Source organism: Polypterus senegalus, chromosome 14 (assembly GCF_016835505.1).
Source record: "Polypterus senegalus isolate Bchr_013 chromosome 14, ASM1683550v1, whole genome shotgun sequence".
Lineage (NCBI taxonomy): Eukaryota > Metazoa > Chordata > Cladistia > Polypteriformes > Polypteridae > Polypterus > Polypterus senegalus.
The window spans coordinates 104,750,775-104,770,649 of NC_053167.1; the positions used below are offsets into that span (position 1 = coordinate 104,750,775).

The 19,875-nt window shown below is 39.4% G+C and overlaps 1 protein-coding gene across 1 annotated transcript in view; it reads left to right on the forward strand.

Annotated features, from left to right (window-relative positions):
* abca4b (ATP-binding cassette, sub-family A (ABC1), member 4b) overlaps positions 1 to 19,875 on the forward strand; it is a 327,352-nt gene that overhangs the window by 182,533 nt on the left and 124,944 nt on the right. The window contains exons 21-24 of the mRNA XM_039735801.1: positions 4,418 to 4,549; positions 4,690 to 4,829; positions 10,896 to 11,033; positions 12,644 to 12,834. Coding sequence (XP_039591735.1) covers positions 4,418 to 4,549; positions 4,690 to 4,829; positions 10,896 to 11,033; positions 12,644 to 12,834 — 601 coding nt within the window. The remainder of the gene's footprint in view (positions 1 to 4,417; positions 4,550 to 4,689; positions 4,830 to 10,895; positions 11,034 to 12,643; positions 12,835 to 19,875) is intronic.

A 19,875-nucleotide genomic window follows, 5' to 3' on the forward strand; every position in this document is an offset into this window, starting at 1 on the left:
GTGCATAGGCCTATAGTATGTCAGCTCTGATCATCCAGGCACTGCCATGTTCCCCATTCTTCTTTACAAAACGGCTCAAGCTCTGTCAGGCCGCATGGAGGTCATGAGTCAACAGTCTTTTTCAAGTCCAGACACAAATTCATAGTTGGACTCAGACTCGGCCAGTCCAAGACATTAACATTATTATCTTTGTTCCATTCTTGTGTAGCTGTGGCTTAATGCTTGGGGTTGTTGTGTTGATGGAAACTATATCATCTCCCAAGGTGTAGATTTTTTGCAGACTGCGTCAGGTTTTCCACCAGGATTTCCCTGCATTTTGCTGGGTCTGCTCCAGAAAAACATCCCCATAGCATGATTCCGCCACCACACTGTTTCACAGTGGTGATGATGTGTTTCTGATATTGTGCATTGTTTGGCTTACAGCAAACACTGAATTTAATCTGAGAGGCAAATAAATCTGTTTTGGTCTCATCTGACCATAGAACCTTCTTCCAGCTGACTTCTCCCATTTCTGGCAAACTCTAGCTGAGATATCATGTACTTTGTTTTTATTAATGGCTTCATCTTTGATGTTTTCCCATAAAGTTGCAACAGGTGAAGCACACAGGTAACAGCTGTTGTCTGCACAGCCTCCCCGGTCTCAGCCACTGGAGGTTGTAACTTTTTCAGAGTTGTCATAAGTGTCTTGGTGGCCTCCCTAACTAGTCTTCTTTTTGCACGATTATTCAGTTTTTGTAGATCGCCTGCTCTAGACTCATTTAATGCTGTGCCATACTCTTTCCATTTCGTAAAGATCAATTTAGATGGACTCCAATCAATATTCAGTGACTTGGAAATTTTCTTGTGTCCATCTCTTGACTTCTGTTTTTTACGGAGTTGCTTGGAGTGTTCTTTGGTCTTCATTGTGTAAGTTAGGCCACCATAGTGACTCACCACAAGTTGGCCCTTCCATTTAAGGTGCATTTATACTGAAATCATTGGAAAGCCCAGACAGGTGATCTCCATTGAACACTTTGCCTCTATTTCTGCAGGCTGCTATGAGGGGATTCTTCTCCAGACATCCTGGACTGAATGCTTATACTCTTCAAGTTCATTTAGCTATTTCTTTATTATATATATTCATGTATTTATTTATTTAATTACAGTATATCTATCTATTGATTCATTGTATTATTTGTCCTGTGAGTCTGTGTCTTTCTTGTTTTGTTTCTGCTGCCTAATTCCTTAAAATTTCCCCTTTAAAATCTAAATCTAATTTAATTATGCGAGTTCTTAAACCAATCAGCTCCACCACTAATGCTTTAGGTGTGTCATATTAAAGAGGGTGAATACTTAAGTCGTCAATTATGTTGCGTTTTATATTTGTATAATTAATTTTTCTGTTTTCACTTTCACTAGACTCTTTTTCAGTTGATCAGTGTCAACAAAGCCAAATTAAATCAATTGTAATTTAATGTATTACAACCATAAAATGTGAAAACTTCCAAGCAGGTGAAATATTTTTAATATATTATATAAGCACTCCTAAGTACCTGATATCAAAAAGAACAAAAAAAGGCAAGAATACATTCACATAATGAATCACAGTCTTTAATCAAGTTTTATCACAATTTTTGTAGAAAAAAAAAATGTTTAAGTTTGAAGTAAACTTCAAATTGGTAGTCAGTCATTTGAATAGTTTCTTCTCAACATGTTACTTTCATGTAATATTCATTAAATGTGTTATACTTGGCTCTTATTATATGAGTGAATGCTTCTATTAATAAATACTAATAGCAACATATTTTAATAATACAATATAGTAGATATTATCAACATTTGACACATTAAGGGATAATAAATAAAATAACATTGCGAAACCTGAGTTCATAGAGGAATCTCCATGCAGATAGAGGCAAAAGGAGCTAACTGCACACCAACAATGACCCAGCGCAGAGTTTGAACCAAAGACACTGCATCTATAAAGCATCAGCATTACCTACTGCCTCACCAAGGATAATTCATAATTATAAAACTAAACCCGTCAGAGTTAATCAAATAGTGCATTATTAAGTTGGATTTCATGCAAGTGACAACTGCTGTAAGCTCTCTTTGCTTGACGTGTTTTACTTTAATATTTCATGAAAATGCTCAATTCAAATGTTCTAATACATTATAACATATTGTATATAAATATAAAGCTCTGCTGCCTTGTAATTGAAGTTAGAAAATTAATTGTTAAGTCTACATGGTTATTTAGATGGACATTAAAGTATAATGCAACGTTGGCAGGGCTGCTGGCCCAAGAAGCGGCTCTCAAGAACTAATGCTGGGCAGATTTAAAGTCTCAGTCCAATGAGAGAAATATAGATAGAGTGCTAATTAACTCAACATGCATGCCTTTAGAATATTGGAGGAAAAAAACAATTTCTATAGAAAAATGGCATCATACTGAACACAGGTAGTGTTTGGACTAGGATTCAAACCAAAGACTCTGGAGTAGTGAGACGGCAGTGCTATCTACTGTATCAGCTGCTGACCCATCCAGGGATGATTCCAGCCTTGTGTCTTTGTCTTTTCATTTATATAGGACTTAAAAACAACAGTTGCTGACCAAAGTGCCATGCAATGAACAAATCAGAACACACACAATAATCATTATGCAAAGATACAGAAACCACAATAAAATACAGTATGGTATTAATAGCAAGACAAATGCAATACTCAAATAAAAGCCAGGGAATAAAAATAAGGTTAAATTTAAAATCGGCCAGTGTTGAGGCTGACCTAACATTAAAAGGTCAGAGAATCCCAAAATCTTGGAGGTGACCACTGAAAACCCACAGTCTCCCCTAGGCTTCAGTCTAGATCAGGGGCGTCGAACTCCAGTGCCGTAGGGCCACAGTGGCTGCAGGTTTTCATTCTAACCATCTTCTTATTTAGTGACCAGTTTTTGATGCTAATTAACTTCTTTAGCCTTAGCTTTAATTAGCTTGACTCAGGCCTCTTAGTTGTTTTTTCCTTAATTAGCATCCAGACAGTAATGAGATAAAACAAGCAGGGCATGACCAGCTCACCTGTACCCATCAAACAAAATCTGAAAATAATGATGAACATCTCAGTAAGGTTGATCCCTCAGGTTACCAAAACATTTTAGGAGTTCTTAGAAAAAAACTGAATATCAACAGTTTTGCAAATGTCTGCTGTGGCAGAAAGAGAGCAGTAACAAGCCATGGAATTGAATAAGGGGTTTAATTAACAGCAGGAATCGGCTTCGCATTAAGGAACTGGTTGGAGTTTGAAGCCCCAAATTAGCTCTTCGTCTGTTGGCTTGTTTCATGTCTCGTTTCTGTTTGGCTGTCATTTAATGAAGAAAAGAATTCATTCAGAAGACTTGATCCTTAAAAACAGGGCTATTAAAATAGAGGGGAAAGAAGTTAATCAGCAGTGAAAACTGGACACTGATTAGGAAAAGGGTTAGAAAGAAAATCAGCATCAACAACAACAACCACAGTAGCTCAAAGTGCATATTAAAGAATAGAAAAATGAAAGCCCTCCAGGCCTGGAGTTTGACACCTGTGGTCTAGATATTGATACATCTAGAAGAAACTGAACTGAGGATCTGAGCGATCCAGACAGCTTCTGAAGGTGTAAAAGATCAGTGAAATATGGTGGTGCTAGCCCAGCTAAGGGTTTGAACACAAATAAAAGAACTGTTTAGTCAATTCTAAACCTAACTGGTAGTCAATGGAGAAAGGCCAGTATTGGTGATATATGATCATACTACTTAGAATCGGGTGTAAGTACAGCTGTGTGTCATAGCCTGTTCGAGTTGTAATTCCCACAACTAACAAAATACAGGCATGTTGTGATCAATGGTGTCAAATGGCATTTACCAGCTGAAATTTATCAAGAAACATTTAATTTTGGACCGAATTTATCTGATACTTGCAATGTTGGGGTTTAGGGGATCCTTAGTGTTGGGGAGATATTGTTATTTCTAATATCATTAATTTTTGATTGAAGAGAGAGATGCCTGACTAACTCCTGTGTAGAGCAAATTGCAGCAGTCAAGTCATGATGATTTAAAAGCATGTATTATTCTGAAAAACTAATTAATAGATAAAAACGGATTAAATTATTTAAGATTCCTAACTGTAAGAATTACTGCTTTAATAAACTAATTTATTTACTTATCAAATTTAAAAACAATGGGGGGCTATGTTTAGTTTTAGGTTACATAGCCGGAGGGCCATGACCCATATGTGAGTTAATGCAACCAAATAATAGGATTTCAGTTTTCGCCACCTCGTGATCTGGAAAATTAAGGACATCCATAGCATTTCCGTAGAAATTATTATTATGTTTTAGGGGAATAAAATTTGAGTATCATATGCATGGTAGAGAAATTAAAAACAAAATGGTGTTTTCTTTTCAGGTCAGTGCTCACAGGTTTATACCCCCCAACATCAGGCACTGCCTACATCAACGGGAAAGACATTTGCACTGAAATAGACACCATCCGGCAGTCAATGGGCATGTGTCCACAATACAACATTCTTTTCCACCAGTAAGTAAAGTGTTTCCATTATTAGTTCATAAATGTTTAAAAATCACTTTGAACTTTAAGTTGTTTCCTGGAAGGACTGACTCAACTTAAACCAACAACGGAAAGACTTTTTTTCTTTAATATTGTGTTTATCTTTACAGCTTGACCGTCACTGAACATATTTACTTTTACTCCCGGCTGAAAGGAAAAACCAAGGAAGAAGCTGAGAAGGAGGTGGAAGATATGATAAAAGACATTGGGCTTCCACACAAACGGAATGAAGAAGCTCAAAATCTGTCAGGTATCCAGTTAGCTTTTTTTTCAGAAATTAAAACCGTTGTTCCATCATTAGCCTGTAACAGAGCATGTTAAGAGATTCATTCAGTCATTCAAATCCCTTTTATTCTCCGGGATCGCACCTCCCCATATACGAGAGTAGAAAGGTTCAAGCAAATGATGAACTCCAGACACCCACTTAACCATCACCAGGAGGTAAATCAGCGACTGCCTTCTCGTTGGAGCTTTGCCACAGTGGAACCCCTTAATCCAAAGCAATCCACAACACATAGGCTCGAAAGGTGGCGAGAGACTGACCGTAGCCTTCCCAGTGAAGCTCTTCCTACACCTCAAAAACATCCCTATGTAGGAAAGACTGGGTCACACTTAACCGAGCTAAGTCAAAGGTGGGCAAAACCTATTTAACAACAAGAGCTGAATGTCCCTGTGGTGAGCCCACCCAAACAATGGACCACATTCTCCATGAATGTTCCCGAGGCCCTACATGCACCGATGAAGATGTTAATGACGGTGCTCTTACCTGGATACGGCAGTGGTGTGATAAGATATAATGATGATTCTCCTAAAACTAGGGCTGCAGGTTTTTGTTGTAACCCAGTCAATTATTGCTGATGAAGTGCTTATTGCTTCATTTCAGTGGTCTCGCTTGTTAAAGTTCCCCACTCTTAATTGCTTATTTCAGTATTAAACAGCTGCATTTACTGTTTTTAATGGCTTCTTGTTAGCACAAAGATGCAAACGACAAAGTTCTCCATCTAACTTGCTTCCATTTATGCCTGCGTGGATTCATCAGGCACTATTTTGTTTAACAGAACACTTAAGAGAAAAATGTGACAGACTGAAAATTATCTGCTTTATGGTTCAAATCATTTGGATGATAACCTTGGAAAGGAAAAAAAAATCTATTATATAAGAACCTAACATTGCAGACTAACAAGCCATAAAATGAAATAACATCTGAAATTGGAAAGGATTGCTTTCTAATGAAGTAATTGTGTGGAAATAAAAACCTGCAGCCACTGTGGCCCTCCAGGTCCAAAGTTTCCCACCCCTGTTCTACAAGAATAGAAGAAACTAGAAGGGTAAAATACTAACCAAATCAGATCAAGAACTAAAAGTAGTAAATATAAGTAAATTCAATGGTGGCCATTGTCAAAACTAAATTTGTTTTGGCTGTCTGGATGTCCTGACCTTCATGGTGTGACGCAGGATGGACTGAATAAGGGAGCAGAAGATGAGATGTAGTCAAGAGTGCAGTTAAAGTCGAAACCAGAAGAGCAATCCTATTTGCTGTCAGTCTCTAAACTAAAACTTCATATGGAAAATATCAATCAGGGCACTAAGTGGTTTACCTGCAATCACCAAACAAAAAGAGGTCACTAAGGTTTGAAAGTTCTGTCCATGATTTCTAATACTTAGCAAGTGCACAGCAAAAAAAAAAAACGGAACCCAAACTAACCATAGAAAGTGCAAAAATAGTCAAAACACGCCAAAACCAAATTGGGATTCTATTTTGCTCAAATTTTACCTTATTATGCCATAGACTGGTGCCCTGTCCAGTGATTGGTTCTGCCCTTTCACCCTATGCTTGCTGGGTAAGGCTCCAGCTTCCTCACAACCCTGCTTAGGATATAGCGGGTTTGGAAAATGAATGTAATTTTTTATTTTTTTTTCTACTTGTTTGTTTTTTATCATTGATATTATCACACTACAATTTTAATGCTATTTGTGTTTTTAACTCTGCCATTTGCCAACCTTGTGCTCACCAGTGTTGTTTCACATGTTATCATTACTGGGTTCCTTTAATAAAGGGTGGTAGGGTAACATCCATCCATCCAATCCATTATTCAACCCACTATATCCTAACTACAGGGTCACGGAGGTCTACTGGAGCCAATCCCAGCCAACACAGGGCGCAAGGCAGGAAACAAACCCCGGGCAGTGCGCCAGCCCACTGCAGGACACACACACACCAAGCACACACCAGGGACAATCCAGAACTGCCAATGCACCTAACCTGCATGTCTTTAGACTGTGGGAGGAAACCCACACAGACACGAGGAGAACATACAAACTCCATGCAGGGAGGACCCGGGAAGCGAACCCGGGTCTCCTAACTGCGAGGAGGCAGCACCACCCACTGCACCACCGTGCCGCCCGTAGGGTAACATATACATCAATATATTGGAATCAATTTCTAAAACAAAACCAATCTACGTTTTGTTATTAATCCGGGCATTAAATCCAGATTGTGAAAGGACCTTCTGCTTGTTCATTCCTGACTTTGATTTTAGGCTGTAGACAATTATTATTTTGACTGTTCTTTGGCATTCTTACCCTTTTCTGGTCATTGACTTTGTTTCTGCACTGTTCTGCTTTTTTGCTATACCTTTTATCATTAGAAAAAGCTGAAAGATTTATAGTGTTTATAAAATGCTTGTTTCTTTCTCTACAAGTTTGGTTTGTGTTCATAAAAGGTCAATGCATGTTCTCCTGTCTCCCAGTATAAAGAATGATGCCTGCCTCCTTGACTTTAGTTATTGCCTATCCTGTTGATGTCACTCACATCACCTCCTTCAACCTCCCAGGCATTATAGCAGCAATAGGCTGAGCACTTCCTCTTATTCTGTAACCCAACCTGCAACATAATGTCATACAGTTAAAGCTTAATAGATCCACTGGGGTCAGGGTACATGTCAAATAAAGGCCTCAAAGACATGGTCCTGGGAGGGGCTCTTGCTAAAACGAGATGATATTCCAAAAAACTATCTATAACACCCAGGCTGTATGTAACACCAGACACATAAATGTACTTGTGTGAGTATTCAAGTTGTGACCATTGTTCCACTTTCCACTTAGGCCAGTGGCCAGAATCAGACTAATGGCAAGGATTCCATCAGTTTACTATTTCAAGCAATGATGTTCAGTAGAGATTTTAATTGAACATTAATTATCCAAAGACATGCAGGTTAGACATATACCAATCCTGGGACTAGCATTCGGATTCAGCGGGTTAGATAATGGATGGATTAATTATCAGAAAACTAGCAAACACACAATAGAAAACACATATTTTTCATTCATTTAATACTTCTTTTCATACTAAAATGGAATTTTTAAGCACTAAAACCATATCATTTTGAAAGTGATCTCCCAAATGAGTACATTTGAAAATGGCAGGTCTTGCATAGCAATACTGACCAGCAAAACAGAGATTTTATGAATGTGTTGATCTGATAATTCCCTTTTTGAGCTCAACTATGCTTTCATGATTGGCCTTTCCTAATGTCTTGGCATAAGCTGCATCTTGAAATACTCAAATATTTTGAAGTATTTAATTTAGCAGACCCCCTCAATCTGTACTTTCCATGGTTTTGGTAACCTTATGCTCTCTCGTAACTTTTAGAAGCAGTTGCACTTCATCGTCTGACCAGTCAAAGAAGTCCATTTTGTTTTTTGCTCATTATTTTCTGCATTTTGATTTACAGCACACTTTAAATACAAACTAGGCTGATCCGCCTTTTAAGGCGACCGACTTTTAAGTTGACCACTTCTGAAGGCAATTCAATATGTAGATCAATTTGATATTTTATACAAACTCATTAATTTGGTTATATTGCATTTGAGCAGTATTACTTTAATACTCGTAGTTTCTGTTATTTTTGTGATGAAATTTAAACTTTTTTCTATATTGAGGTTGCCCTTTTGAACCCCCCTGATATTTACTATGCAGTGAGGCATTTGTACTCCATCAACATTAATTATTTCCATAGACATAATTTTGTCTATTTTTCCAGCGCATCAAAAGCACAGGAACAATGGGAGCACCAGAACTCTGCTCACATCATGTCGCTTCGTATCGCAAGTTGCAAGTAGTAAGTCTGTGATAAGTGGAATACCGCTGACGCTTTCCACTCACGGACGGAAGGACAATCCGACCGCTTTTATATAGTAAGAAAGAAGAAGAAGATATCGCACAGTCTGGAGTAGAAAATCATCTTTTACCTGGAAAAACGAAACTACAAATCCCATCGTGCATTGCAAAATGGACGGGGCGTGTGTGAAACTCCGTGCCTGCGTAGCATTCACGGGACGGAAGGACAATCCTGACTGCTTTTATATAGAAGGATGAGTGTTGGGCTTTATAAATATGCAGATGACACAGAAGTGGTGGGGCTTTTAAAGGCTGGCACTCTGTCCAGTCAGCATTTTATCAAAGATGTAGAAGACTACCAAATGGTGCAGTGCAAAGTCCTTTGTAATGGACAACCAGGACTCCCACTTGGCTGGAACGCTTTCATAATGGAAGGACTGGGTTGAAGGAGCGTGCATGGGGCAATACCTCCACCCGGATGACAGAAGGCAGCCCCTCTGGCTTTCTATGGTGCCACAGGTTTCCAGCATGGAAGCTAAACCCTGCTGGTGCCGTGGGCCCTTGGCCACTGCCAGGTAGCACATGAAGAATGGCTGAGCCTTCCTCTGTTGGGCTGCCACCACACCCAGAAGTGCCACATTCTCTGCATGTTTTAATTATTCATTCTGCGGAGTGTAGTTTTTTTTTTTTTAGCTAAATCTGTGTCTTTCACAACATCAAGCAGGGCCATCTTAATGTATAAGCAAAACAGGCTCTGGCTGGGGGCCGCAGGAGCATAGGGGCCCACAACATTTCTGATGCTTATGTATGCTTTTGTTTTGCTATCAAACCAGGAGCCCCAGCACACTACTTTGCACATGAGCCTATGATGCTGGTAAGATGGCCCTGGCAACATAAATGCGCAAGACAAAGTCAAACTTCAGTGTCAGATTAAAGCAACAATGCTGGGAAGAAACAATCAGTGCAACAGCTATATGAGGACCTGGTTCTTAAATCCTCAACAATCTCACACACCCAACAACACTGTATATTGAATTTTAGCTCTGTGGGTTAAATAGACTCTTACAATATCAAATCAGAATGTCCAGATATAAGAGATTATTTGTTCCCTCAGCAATTTTATTGTTTAATGAGAACAGGTAACTAAATGAAATGCACGTCCAGCTCCTACCTGGCAACTCCAACCCCAGCATCCTCCGCTCAACATACCCCGCATCTCCCCTCTGCATACTGATCAGAAAATGCGAGTGTGGATGGAAAACGTTTAAAATGAAAACAGCGTTTTCAACATTTATGCATGATAGTGTGGACTAAACCTTTGAGAACTGCAGCCATTTCTGGCTACAAGAGAGCTTTCCAAGAGTGACATGTTTGCTTTGGTATCAATGCCAAGTGCAACTCACAGAGGAGGATCAATTCCTCAGTATACTTCCTTGCATTGAGGACCCCATGTGGATCTACTTTCAAGTATAAATGGAGGCACTGTCCCCACTAGCTTTGAAATGGAAATAATGTGACTAACACCCCAGTTGTCCTTTCCTTTCTTAAGTGTACTGTAATTTTGAACTGTGATAGCTTAGAATCTTTTCTTAGCTGCTGATATACAGTGTCCATAGCATACAGTGATGTGAAAATGCCAGCACAGCCTATTCCTTCTTTAAGGTGTAGGGTTTTACAAACCAGGGCTCGCCAAGGCCTCGGTGTAAATAAATCTAATTACAGGTTGCCAACAGCACATTTCACTTTTTCCATTATTTATTCAGCAAATATTTAAGAAACAACCATGTATGGAAAAGTAAATACATCCTTACAGCTTCCATATCAGTTAAGAAGGCAACTAACAAATGTGCTGCTAGTCAAGTGCACTTAATCAGCTGATGGCCAGGAAAAGCTACAGTACGTCCTCTATAGAAAGACAGATTCTTTGGCAGTTCAGTCTGGTGTTCAGGTTTATGGTAACAGTATGGCAAGGACCAAAGGCACTTGCAGTGATCTCTGAGAAACTGATGTTCTTCATTAGTCAGAGGGGTTATCAGGCCTCGTGTTGGGTGCCTCAAATATTGAAGTGTCTGCTGTTCATTCCCATTGCTATCAAAGACGTATCTGAAACATGTGAAGCCCACTTGCTTTTTATTATTACTTAAGGGATTTTAAATATAACTGCACGTGCTTTCATTTAATTTGAAATTGTTTCAGGTGGTATGCAAAGGAAGTTATCTGTTGCTATGGCCTTTGTTGGAGGTTCAAAGGTGGTCATTTTGGATGAGCCCACTTCTGGTGTTGATCCCTATTCAAGGAGATCCATCTGGGACCTGCTACTTAAATACCGCTCAGGTAATTCCATCTACTTCAATATACAGTAGCATGTCATTGATGCCACATTGTTTGTATTATTTATAAATTATATGTTGATATTCGTTTATGTATAATGTAAATATTCTGGACAATGTTTGATCCAGGAAATATTGCATTATTTGCAAAGTCTTTTATGCCCATCTGCCAAAGTATGGAGGTGCATCTATTACGCTTATGTACTTTAACACTTTATGACATTTTGAGGATGTCCTAAAAGTCATGTTATATTAAAATGAACATTTTATTGGAGACTACACTGGCTGCTGCAGCTATAACATTGCCTCAGACAGTATGTCTGTATTATATTATTTTTTAAAACTATATTCTGTCTGAAGCATGAATGAACTTAGACCAGCATGTCAAATTTAGTGCCTAGTGTGAGAAAATAATGCAGCCTGGAAGAGATGTTAATGAATCAAGATTATTTGATCATACATTTCCTAATTTGTTGAAACACGTCCAGTATGATTAATTCATGTAGATTACACAATTTATACAATTATTAGGTGGCATTACGTTTTTGTTCAGCAATATTGTTGCAAGATTATTAGCAATATTTCAGAGCTCTGAGTTGAAATCCAGTGCCTAGGAAGTGTATGTATGCAGTCTGCACATTCCCCCGTCTCCATATTTTTTTTCTCATTTGCCTGTGTTCAGGTCAGTAAACCAGGCCTTCAGCCTCTTGGGCACAGTCATCAGCAGTGTGTCTGTCTGCGGAAAAAGAGTGTTGACCTTGTTGAGAGGTTTACTTACCTCAGCAATGTCATTCATGTCTCTGGTGACTCTTCCTATGAAGTCAGTAGATGAATTGTGAGAGCTTGGGGGGTCATGAGGTCGCTGGAAAGGGATGTGTGGTGCAGAGAGTCCATGCTTTTAGGGTTCTGGTGCTTCCTGTCTTACTATATGATTGTGAGACATGGACGCTATCCAGTGACTTGAGATGAAGACTCCTTTGGTACTGTGTCTCTTATGAGAATACTTGGGTACCGCTGGTTTAACTTGCACACAGAGTCGTAAATGGGGCACATTACCTGCATTGCAAGGGAGTGTCAGTTACGGCATTATGGACATGTGGCGCAATTCCCCGAGGGTCATCCGGTTCACAGGATCCTCATTGTTGAGGTCCCGAGCGGCTGGACAAGACCAAGGGGATACCCACGTAACACCTGGCTGCAGCAGATAGAAGGTCATTTCTGCAGGGTTTGACAGGACTGGACTGCATGTCTGCCTGGGGGGTTGCCAACCAGGATTCCAAGCTGTTTCGTCGTGTTGTGGGTGTGGCAATGCACTGTACCAGTGCATGCTCCCCAGCCTGACGTGACCTGTGTTCAGTGCATACATTAAAGACATGAAGGTTGAGTTCCTATCTTCTTTAGATTAACCTGGCTTGACTGAGTGAGTGAATGAGTATGTAATACAGTGGACAGGAGAATCATTCAGGGTTGGCTCCTGCCTTAAATCAAGTGCTGCCTGCATAGCCTGTGGCACCTTTTAACAAAAATGGAATGAATGGGTCTAAAAAGGGATGAAATGGACTCAAGCCTAATAAGCATTTATCGCGATAAATTCTCATTTATTTTCATTTCCAGGGAGAACGATCATTCTGTCAACGCACCACATGGATGAAGCAGATCTCCTTGGAGATCGAGTGGCCATTATCTCCAAAGGGAAATTACTTTGTTGTGGGTCTCCATTGTTCCTGAAAAACTGTTTCGGCATTGGATTCTATCTCACTCTTGTTCGCAAAATGAAGACTGTCAAAAAGAAAATTCCATATGAGGTAGCTCTAAAGCCGTTTGTTATGACTAATATAAGTGTTTTATGTATTCAACAATTCATTCTATATTGCAGGGGTTAAATAAAACAGGTCTGATGAAAGTTTTCTCTATTTAACGTCAGAATGATTCAGTTCTGGAGATTTCATAAGCTTAGGTATACTGATGTCACATTTTTACATTTTGTGTTAGAACTTAAGAAATTTGACAAATGAGAAGAGACCATTCAGTCCATCAGGCTTGTGTGTTTAGCTAATATGTCTCAATATCTCACTTCTACGTGTCTCAGCCGTTTGTCCAGATTCCCACAACTCTATGTATAAAGAAGTGTGGCTTCAGTCCAACATGCACTTGCCCTTCATTTCCACTGGTATCCTTGAGTATGTGGTTCAAGATGAAAGAATTGTGCTGGACCTACTTTATCAGTGCCTTTGAGGATTTTGACGATCTGTATTAGGTCTCCACAGGCTCTCCTCTGCTCAAGACTGAACAGATTTAATTCTCTGAGTTTGGCAGAGTAGGACATGTCCAAAACTCCTGGAATGCACCTAGTTGCTCTCCTCTTCACAGTTTCAAGTGCTGCTATGTCTTTCCTGTACTGTTGTGGCCAGAACTGCACACAGTAGTTCAGATACAGCATCACTAGTGTGTTATATATTCTGAACATGATGTCACTTGATTTATATTCAGTTTTTACTATTTAACCTAACATTTAATTTGCTTATTTAATCACTTATGATGAAAAATTTGTAGGAACATAAACCCATAAATCCTTTTCAGAGTTTTCTTTTTTTAAGACAAATTAAAAAAATATAATCATGTGAAATGTAACAAACATTTTTATGTACTGAAGGTAATTAAAATGATCTATTTAACATCATGTTATAAAATAATTGCATTTAGTAAATGTTAGGATATATTGCTAAAAGGCAAATGCAAATTGTCAAGCAAAATTAAATGATTGTTAAAATGCAATTACATTATGTAACAAAATGCTTTCTTAGGGATGTATGGCACTGCAGTAGCTGGCATTTCCACCTCATAGTATTCAGATGGAGGTCTCATGTTTATCCTGTGTTCACATCACTTTCCTCACAGGATCCAAAAACTGGCAAAGACTGAATTGCCCAGGTGTTTGTTTGCATGGTCTACCCAAACTGATCGCCTGTTCAAGGGCCTGTCCTCCCTTGTGACCCTTTTTTCTTTTCAGAGACACTCTGCAGGATAAAGTGGGTTTAGAAAATGAATCTATATATATAATTCACTAAGTCCATGGCAAGACAGAGCCACGCTCGCCAACTCACAGAGCCCCGTCCACTAACAATTCACTAAGTGGCCGACCATGGCACGCAAGACAGACCATGGGATATGCATGACAGAGCCCCGTCCACCAACAATTCGAGCGAGAGCGAAAGCATTTGCCAAGAATGTTTTCATTAATCAAGACACACACACAGGCATGCGAGAGAAACACACACACACAGGCGCGCGCGAGAGACTCATACACACATAGGCGCGTGCAAGAGACACACACACACAGGTGCACGAAAGACACACACACACACAGGCGCGCGCGAGAGACACACACACACATAGGCGCACGCGAGAGAGACACACACACACACAGGCATGCGAGAGAGACACACTCACACACAGGCGCATGCGAGAGAGACACACACACACACACAGCGCGTGAGAGACACACACACACAGGCACTCGAGACACACACACACACACAGGCGCGAGAGACACACACACACACACACATAGACTTAAGACGTTGATAATTATGCAGCGTATGCTACGCCGCGGGTTAGCTAGTAGATATATATTAATGGCCATCCATCCAGCCAGACTTGTGCAGGCCCTTCAGTCTATCCCAGCTACATGTTTATTAAGAAAAATGAAAGGTAAAAAATATGGAAAAAGAGACGGGATAAAACATAAATGAGGCAGTAATTGGAATACAAAGCTTAGGTTGTCTGATGAGTAGGAGTTTGTGTGGTTTGCATTAGTCAACGTTTTTTGTTTTATGGAGAAATAACTGGTACTACTAAAATGAAGAGGCCAGTGAAGATTATGCCAGGAAAACAAATGGTGAAAGTGTAAAAAAATAATTGAGTGGGAAATGAAAACTTGGAGCGAGATCAGTCACTCTTAAAGCAACTTTGCTGTGAATGCATTTCCTTTAGAGGTTCAAAGTATTTGTTATAGGCTCCATTATTAGTGTGTGCTATCTAACTATTTGAATAAGGCAATGCAGTTAGTGAATACAAAAAGAAGAAATGTGTTCCACTATATTTATCAGTCCGATACATATCAATCATAAACAACACAATAAAAAGTAGACCTATACCCTCAAATGAAAATAAGGTCATCAGCTATAAGAAAACAGCGTGAGATTTTAATCATTATCCAAAAAACATATATAAACAATACAAATAACTCAGTCTCAAGGTATTTATTGAATGTCTGTAATAATCCTTAGGTAATTAACATATGGTGTGCAGCAAGAAATCATTCATATGTTCCTGTAAGTTCAATAGCAATGCCTATAAAAAGGGGGTTTTCCGACTTAGTTGACACATCCTGAGCTGGACTTTTTATGAAGGCTTCTAATGAGGTCTTTCAAAAAGAGCAATTCAGGACATACATCTCTTGTAAAAAAATGACTCAATATTAATATGTAAGCACACAGCTGGATATTGAACAGGAAGTACATTATATAAAGAAAAAGGTACAGGTTAGATAAAAACCTGTCCATTCATCCATCTATCCATCCATTTGCCAGACCCACTTATCCAGATCAGGGTTATGGGAAACCTGAAGCCTGTTGCAATAAGCATCACACGTAAGACAGGAACAATGCCCAAACGCAGCACTAGCATATCATCGCAGATACAATACAATACAATAAACCCCTTTTGTTGTATAGTGCTGTTCAATGATTGCAGGCACAGAGCGCTGTGAGCAATTCTCAGTTTAAATACAAGAATAGATTATACTAATTACTAAATACACAACTGGTTAACATATAAGTACAGATTTGTGAATACACACAAAGAACAAGATGGAAACTAATTAAACATAAATGGAATCCAACACTATCTATCAGTTAATTAATTGATGAAATTTGGCCAGTTGACAATGGTGGAGATTAAAATCATAAAAGAGAAATAAAATAAAGTCACAGAATTAGAGACCTCAGCCAGCTGGCTGCCTACCTGCACCTGGGTTTACCATAGTGGAGTCTGTGTTGGCCGTTCAATCTGATGAGAGAATCTTTCCATCCGATGACTCCAACACTCCTTTATTTAAGGATGACTTTTCCTTATGCAGGAAAACAGCCTGGTAATAGAGCAGTGGCACCAAGTGCCACATCCAGATACCAGGAAGAGAAACAGAATAGGGGAGGGTTAGCAACAATTTAAAAATATTGTGATTACAAATGACTAACAAACAGAAATGCAGTATGCCGGGCTAATCAGCAGCTCTAGTCAGGGTAGGCTAGACTAATGTAGTAGGCCTTCAGCCTGGATTTAAAACCTGAGACTGAAGGGGCACCTCTTATGGGAGCAGGCAGATCATTTTACAGCTTTGGCTCCCTGTAACTAAAAGCTCGACCTCCCACAGTTATTTTATTAATTCTTGGAATCATAGATTCTGCTCTTTTCAAAATCTCATTTGATCATGGACAGCTGTACTGTCTTTGTAAATAGCTCTTTTTTTTCATTATATCACTTGCTTCTCAAAGGTTAAATATATCTGTAACAATTTCATTACATGTTTAATTTGAAAAATGGTAAATGTATTTATGTTGTCCACCTGATTAAATGTAATGTTTCATTTATTAGTATGAGACTACCAAGGTATTACTGATCCAGGCCTAGTACTAATGGATGAATGAATGAACATGAAAGCTACTGCAAAGGAGAGCAATGTGCAGTTGGCAAGCAGCACACTGTGTGGTGGAGTGGTTAAAGCTTTGGACTGCAAATCCTGAGGTTGTGGGTTCAAATCCTACTACTGACCCTGTGTGACCCTAAGCAAGTAACTTGACCTGCTTGTGCTCCAATTGGAAAACCAAACGAAATGTCACCAATTGTATCATAAATGTTGTACGTCACCTTCGATAAAGGCAACAGCCAAATACGTAAATGTACCTGTTGGTCTTATGCCGAACATACACATGATTTTAATCCCAGTTTGTAGTAGCCAAATTATTTTTCTGAGTTGGCCCAAATTTCAGCTTCTTTGGTCATCGTTTCACATGCAGTACGAGAGCATTTGTGATGCCCAATTGCCTGTCATGACCGGAATATTGTAGGATCAGAAGGATTTTGGTTAAGACAGAAATTTCATTCAGCTGTCTTGTAGTGGGTGCTTCTCATGATCTGATTTTCAGATGTCACTATCAAATTTCATTGTGAATTGCTCACAGTATAATATTCTACATTGGGTATTGTTGCTGTCATGAAATCACATTTTTTGATTTTAAAATGTCAATATCAAATAGCAGCACACAAACAACTAAATGGCCAATGACAAAGGTATCTTAGGAACTGGAAGAATCCAAATTAATACACACAGTGGTAAATTACATAGATCACACAACTCTAATTCTCACTGTAAAAAAGGCAGGCTGATATTTATCTATGCCCCAACCACCCACATGTCTGGTTACTCCTGTTTCCTTTACTTTTACATTCATGGCACAGTATGGCAATATTCAGTAACACAGCTCTTTTTTTTTGTTGACATTTTAATAAGCCTGTGGCCATCATTTTTTTTAACCTGATAAAAACTGTCCAGCCATGTACATATCTTGTTTGGGCACCCAAGTGGCATGTCAGTCAGACTGAACAAGTTGGTACAGTTTGTGCACATGTACGACTGACGACTATTGTTCAGTGTGAATAGTCGCTTGCCCATGACTTTTAAAAATCACACAATGTACACCGAGCATTATACAGATATTCTGTAACCTCTCATAAAACAAGACTGGAATGTACTACTGCTAATGAAATCTTGCCAAAATGACTCTGATTGATTGTAAGGTACTAGTAAACTTTAACTTATCCTGCCCCATTGAACGTGGCAATAACATGAGCCAAAGGATCACATTTTAAAGTACCTTTGATTAATTAGTATAAGACTAGCAAAGTCTGGTACACTGCTAGCAGTTGGGAATGAGTAAGCTGTTGGCACAATACTACTGTGAAAAAGGTAAAATATTCCAATGACACAAGTATTCAGACCCTTTCCTCTGTACTTAGATGAAGTCCTTTTGGTGGAGATTACTGCCTGGAGTCTCCTTGGGTCTGATGAGATAAGTTTTGTACTTCTAGATTTGGGGGGTCTTCTCTGCAGATCCTCTCAAGCCCTGTCAAGTTGGATGCAGACTGTTAGTGGACAGCTATTTTCAGGTATCTCCAGAGATGTTCAATGAGATTCAAAACCTGGCTCTGGCTCTGCACCTCAAGGACATTCATAGAGTTGAGCCTAAGTTACTTCTGGGTTGTCTTTGCTCTGCACTTAGGGTCATTGCCCTGCTTAAAGGTCAACATTCTGCTCAGCCTGAGGTCCAGAGTGCTCTTGAGCAGGTTTTTATTAAGGATAATGTATTTCTGTACTTTGCTTCACTCAATTTTCTCTCAGCCCTGTCTATTCTTTGAGTCCCGGCTACTGAGAAACAACTCTATATCAGCATGCTTCACGCCTCGAATGACATTGCACAGGTGATGAGCGGTGCCTTGTTTTCAACAGACATGACACTAATCTTGGTTTCATTATACCACATTCTGAGAGTCTTTAAGGTGCCTTTTTGCAAACTCCAAGTAGGCTTCAATTTGTCTTTTACAAAGGAGAGGCTACTGTCTGACCACTCTGTCATAAAACTCAGATATGTGGAGTGTTACAGTGATGGCTGGCTATCTGGAAGCTTCCTCACACAGGTTCTCTACAGTTCAGCCACAACTCTTGTCTTAGTTATCTCTCATATGGTGGCCCTCCTGCCATTAATGCTCAGCTTGGCTGGGTGGTCATCTCTAGGAAGAATTGTGGATGTTCCAAACGTCTTCCATGTAAGAATCTACTGTACATGGAAATGAGGTGGAATGGGAAGAAAGTTTTAGATTTCAGGTGGTCTGCATGGTCCCTGAATATTTCCCAACACTAAACTTTCTAAGGAATTTTAAAAAAGCTCATTTACCAAAGCAGCTGCTAATACTTTTGTTTTTATCATAGCACTATGGAAAGTATATTCTGTTATTGGGCAACAGTGCGGTATGCTAGCTACTCTGCTGCCACTAGGACGGATTTACAGTGCGTGGTCATTGGGACTGAACCTGGATGATGTCAACACTTGCCAATTACAAGAAGGCTGGTGGTATCACTGGGGATGCAACACACCGTGGACACTGTATGTTTGCTATTTTACCTTCTGGCAAACATTACAGAACAATTTGCACTCGCACAAAATGATCGCGGAAAGGCTTTCTTTCAAAGAGCTATAGCCATCCTCAGTTCCAGTCTACTCTCTCAAAACCTTAAAATGAGTATAGTAAGTGCCTTATACTATATATCATCACCTTCTACCCAGTGCTCTTAAAGATTGCTTAAAATTGAACATTTTAAAGTAATGATAGTGAAATAAGACTATAGTGCTTTATTATTTTCTTCCTATATCGGGTGTCCAGGAATGACAGACCACGAGGTGAGAGTTGGGGCACTATCCGAGTGAGTCCCAGCTAATGAACAAAGGAAAGAAAATAACATTTGCACTAAGACACAACAAAAATGTTGGGTGCAGCAGCCCAATGTTACATTTTCAATAAGCAGTTAAATGATTTGCATAGGAGCTCTGTCACTGTCAATGGCCATGTCCAAATGATTTGCCACCTTCTGGGGGCCGTCCTGATTCATAGCGCTGTGCCTGGAATGGGTGGAGCTTGTTCTGGATATTGTAGGTGGGACTTGGCATCCTCACTGGGCAGCTTCTTAGAGCTGCAGGTGAAAGAGAAGAAAATGTGAACATTAGCACAAT